General features: G+C 40.1%; 1 protein-coding gene across 1 annotated transcript; it reads left to right on the top strand.

Moving 5' to 3' along the window:
- The first annotated feature begins 2,104 nt into the window (after window positions 1-2,104).
- On the top strand, window positions 2,105-3,931 carry LOC108976244. Its single transcript, XM_018945196.1, has one exon. The coding sequence runs from the start codon at window positions 2,338-2,340 to the stop codon at window positions 3,670-3,672; it is 1,335 nt and encodes a 444-aa protein (XP_018800741.1). The 5' UTR covers window positions 2,105-2,337; the 3' UTR covers window positions 3,673-3,931.
- The last annotated feature ends 370 nt before the right edge of the window (window positions 3,932-4,301 follow it).

The following is a 4,301-nucleotide window of genomic DNA, read 5'->3' as shown; positions in this document are numbered from 1 at the left end:
ATAATAATACTAAAATTTAAAACAAAACAAAGAATTATTAATTCCCTAAAGGATATGTTTTTAATTTTATATATCTTTTAATGACAAAATAGTTTTTCATTAAAAAAATTTGTTCATTAAAACTCCACACTAAAAAACAATATTTGGAAATAATGCTTAGCTCTCGTAGATATATTATTCTAAAATTTCTATTAATTGCTATTAATAAACATGCATATTTGCTTAAATATGATTTTTCAAAAATAACCTTATCTCATCTCAAAAATAACTCCAAAAACAAGCCAATCTAATTTCAAAATACTTTCGAAAATTTGTTAACGCCAACATAATTTCGACCCACTTATGGTTAATCCACAACAGCAGCGCTATCAGTGTTTTCGAACACGCCTCCGCAACCGTCAAACTTACTTTAGGCGTTTTAGCTGTTATCAACTTTGTCCTTCATTTATCGCAATCGACTTCTCTCTGCCTCACTATTAGCTGCCTCAACACGCTGTTTGCTGCCGTTTTAAGTCGTTTGCCTTTTCGTCGCCTTCTTTTTTTTCGTTTCCTCTGATTTGTGCGCACTCAGTCGTATTATCCTTACAATTATTAATTTTTATATGTACTTATCGCTTTGCCGCCTAACGTCTGGCACGTGTTAATTAACCCGCCGCTGCTGGTATTACTCCAACAATTGTTATTTTTTTGGGTTAGAGATTTGCAGCAACCCTTGTACGCCTAATGTTAACAGTTATGCGCTTAGCGTCCGTGCTGAAGGCGTGACTTGGCTGTGGAAGCCGGATTTGTCACAAGTTCTTTTACCTTTTACTTGCAAACTTTGTTTCTTTTTCTTTATTAAATGTTGTTGGCATATTGCAACCAATACCATCTTGGGTTACTTGACTTTTTTATTTTTTATTTTTTATTTTCATAGCGTATATTCTTTGTATTAAAAGCGTAATGTGTTATTCATGGGTGATTAAAGCCTTGAAGTGCTGATAATTGTCTATCTAAGCTTCAATGCAACTTTGATTCGTTGCTGGCACGGATCGCTTGTGCCTGAACGTGAGTTTAGCAGATGTGCATGTATATTTGATGATATTGTGGGTCTACGTGACGCAGTGCTTCGGTTTCGAAAGACTTTGCGTTAGAACAAGAGAGAGCTGACGTTGAGGTGAAAATATGGCAAGCGTTGCTGTAGCAAGCACATCATACTGAGTCATTGCTGAGGTTTCAAGGTCACTCGTATTGACATGAAGCCTTATCGAGTTTTTTGCATTTTCAATACTTGCGTTTCGAAGGGTCTAACATAAGAACAGGAGAGCTGTCGTTGCGGTGAAAATATAGCAAGCACCTCATAGCGCTCTGACTCACAAATTTCCAAGTCGCTTATGTTGTCCCTGGCTCACATCATATCATCGAGTTTCCAGATCGAAATTTATGAGCTACTGACCGCAATGGTATCAACTAATTGGTTGAGATTATCTAATTACGGATCTTTCGAACTTATTCTCATATAAGTCAATGTATCAAAAGTAGTTTAGGAAACAAACTCAACCTGTTCTTTTAGATTACATAGACTGATATGAATCTGGACCTAATTAGAACTGAAGAAAACTTAGCTTTCGATATGATTTTTTCGGAATTATTTAGTGCGATTAGAGATAGTATAACAAACTCTAACCAAATCAGAATCTAATCTCATCTCAGCACTTCACACAGTAGTAAATCAGTAAATGAAATCAAAGAATCCTAAAGTCGAATAATGCAAATTCGATAAGCCCATCGGCGATCACTTAACGGCGGACAATGTAGGCAACAAAGTGCAAACAATAATTTTATTAATACCAGCAACAACTAAGATCACAGTGAGAAGTGAAAGTGTTGTAGACTAATAAAAATAGAATTAATGAAAAGAAAAAACAAAAACAAAGATAATGAACACAATGTTGTACATGAAAATACACATATGTTAGCCGTTGAGCCGGCAACTATTGGTGGTTGTGCGTTAGGGTTTCGGCGAGGGGAGCGTTGCGGCGTCGCGTAGCACGCCATCAAGTCACAAATAAACACAGCAAAAGTAAAAACAAACTTGTCGTTAGCTCCACAGCAGTTGCCTGCCTCCATCGCCAGTTGTGCGGCGGCACTTTAGCGAGTACGCGCAGATCTCCAGCGTCAGTTGTTCGAATTAGGTCGATCGAGACGGTTGCTTTACGGAAAGCACATAAAGTGAACACAGCTAATATTGAGATACAAGGTGACGGGCGCGTGAGAACTATTGACGCATACACGCAGATTACGAAACACGAAATTGCGCTCAGAAACACGCAAATAGCTTTAGCTAGAAGCGTAGTGATGTATTTAGTCGCTGGTATATTTGGCGGTATCGCCGCTTTGCTGCTCTTCGCTGCGCTCATAATTGTTGTGTTGCGTTTGAAATCACAACTGATCTTTGACATCTACCCCGCAAAGGGCCTCTTCTATCAACTAAAGTATGTAATTGCATTGGTGTTGGTGCGTAGACTACGTCACCGTGTCTACCACACAAAGGACGAGCTGAACTCACCCGAATTTCTGGCACAAATTGATCGCCCACAATCGTTGAGCGATAATCCGCAGAGTTACGATGTGGTCTCTTTCATGGGCGCCAATGAGCGCGGTGAAAAGCTGTTCCTGACCTTGGAGCGTCGCCGTCGTGGCGTGTTGAAAGCATGCATTTATCTCTATCTACCCGAGTTGGGCTTGTATTGCACGCCGAAATTGCCAGACATGCTGCACTTCACAACGGATGGCACACGCGAGAATGACGAGTTCAAAGGTTGCGGTTTCCATGTGTATCCCGAATCATCGATGCGTGAATGGCGTATACGTTATGAAGGCGAGCTCCGTCCCGAGTCCGATACCGGCAAGTGTCTGTCTGTGCACATGAACTTGCAATTCACAACGCAGGCACCATTTTTTTACCATAATCGGGATCTTAGCTCAGCGGTCATTGCAGATTCGGTGGCGCGCGAGGCATGGAATGACGCATTCTATAATTTGCTTAAACATGTGCCCGAAATGGTTGAGAAACGTACACACTACGAGCAAAGTGGACGCCTGACGGGTGAGGTTCAGCTGGCCGGCCGCAGTTTTGAACTGCAATTGAGCGGTTTTCGCGATCACAGTTTCGGCACCGAACGCTGTCTATCTAATATCAATCGCTATGTATATGTTGCACTTTTTCTGTCGGACGGCACCAGCTTAATGATCGGCAATCTCAGTCAGCCATCCTTCTTTCTGTCGTCCCTTAAAGTCGGTTACGTCTGCACGCAGACGGGCGTTTATGAACCGATAACCAGTTGTAATTTTGAGCTTTACTCTTATGGCGAGAAGGGCACACCGCCGCGACATAAGAATTTCATTGTAAAGACCGCAAAATCAAAGTATTTCGTGCAAATTGAGGAGCAACAGTCGTCGGTGCGCTATGTGGGCGCCAATTGGGTGGCGAAAATCTACAACCAGTTTGTGACTTGCACCGTCAACGGTATTAAAGGACAAGGTATCACCGAGTATTTATATAGAAATAAAGACGGCCAACGTCCGGAAGCGGTAAATGCAACAGATCCCGAGTGGTTTAGACGTGTAAAGAGCTTTGAGCGTAGTTTGAGTAAATGCGAAGAGGATGAGAGCGAGGTCTTCTTCTTCTGAGCTTCGTCGACGATGATAAAATATAGCTCTAAGTGCCCATTTTGTGTTGTAGACATACATATTTTTTGTGCCGGCACAATATTCAAACAAGGACTGAAGATACTTTAGTTAAGATTTTATCGTGATATTTAAATTACTGGGTGGTACTGTTATTTATTACTTACTTTATTTACTGCTATTACTGTTATTTACTAATTACTTGTAGAACATATTTTATATTTTAAGAAATAAAAGTTTTAATAAAACAACTTCATACAAATATCTCTATCTCTCTCTCTCGGCAAACACGTTAAAGGCTTCATAATTATGGAATCGTAAGTTGAAATCTTAATCCTCGTTTGAGGTAAGAGTACTTTGTTGGTTGGAAACTATATTATATGCTAGATGTCAATTCGAAGGACGTCTGACGTTTGTAAATTCTGTTCTCAAGTTAACCACTTTCACGTTGTCGAAACTATCGTTAGTTCTCTAAAAATTAAATCTGATCTATAACTATTTTCTGCAACCGAAATGAGTTAGACAAACCTTGCTAAACTCACTACATAAATCTCTGCTTAAAGGTGGGAAAGGTTGATTGATACAACAGAGGCTCTCACTGATCCATTATCGTTCCCTAAATGCCATTATAG

This window comes from Bactrocera latifrons, unplaced genomic scaffold, assembly GCF_001853355.1.
Source record: "Bactrocera latifrons isolate USDA-ARS-PBARC rearing strain unplaced genomic scaffold, ASM185335v1 scaffold_74, whole genome shotgun sequence".
Taxonomy (NCBI): domain Eukaryota; kingdom Metazoa; phylum Arthropoda; class Insecta; order Diptera; family Tephritidae; genus Bactrocera; species Bactrocera latifrons.
Note: the sequence above shows the minus strand (reverse complement) of the source record. Positions and strands in the feature narration are given on the sequence as shown.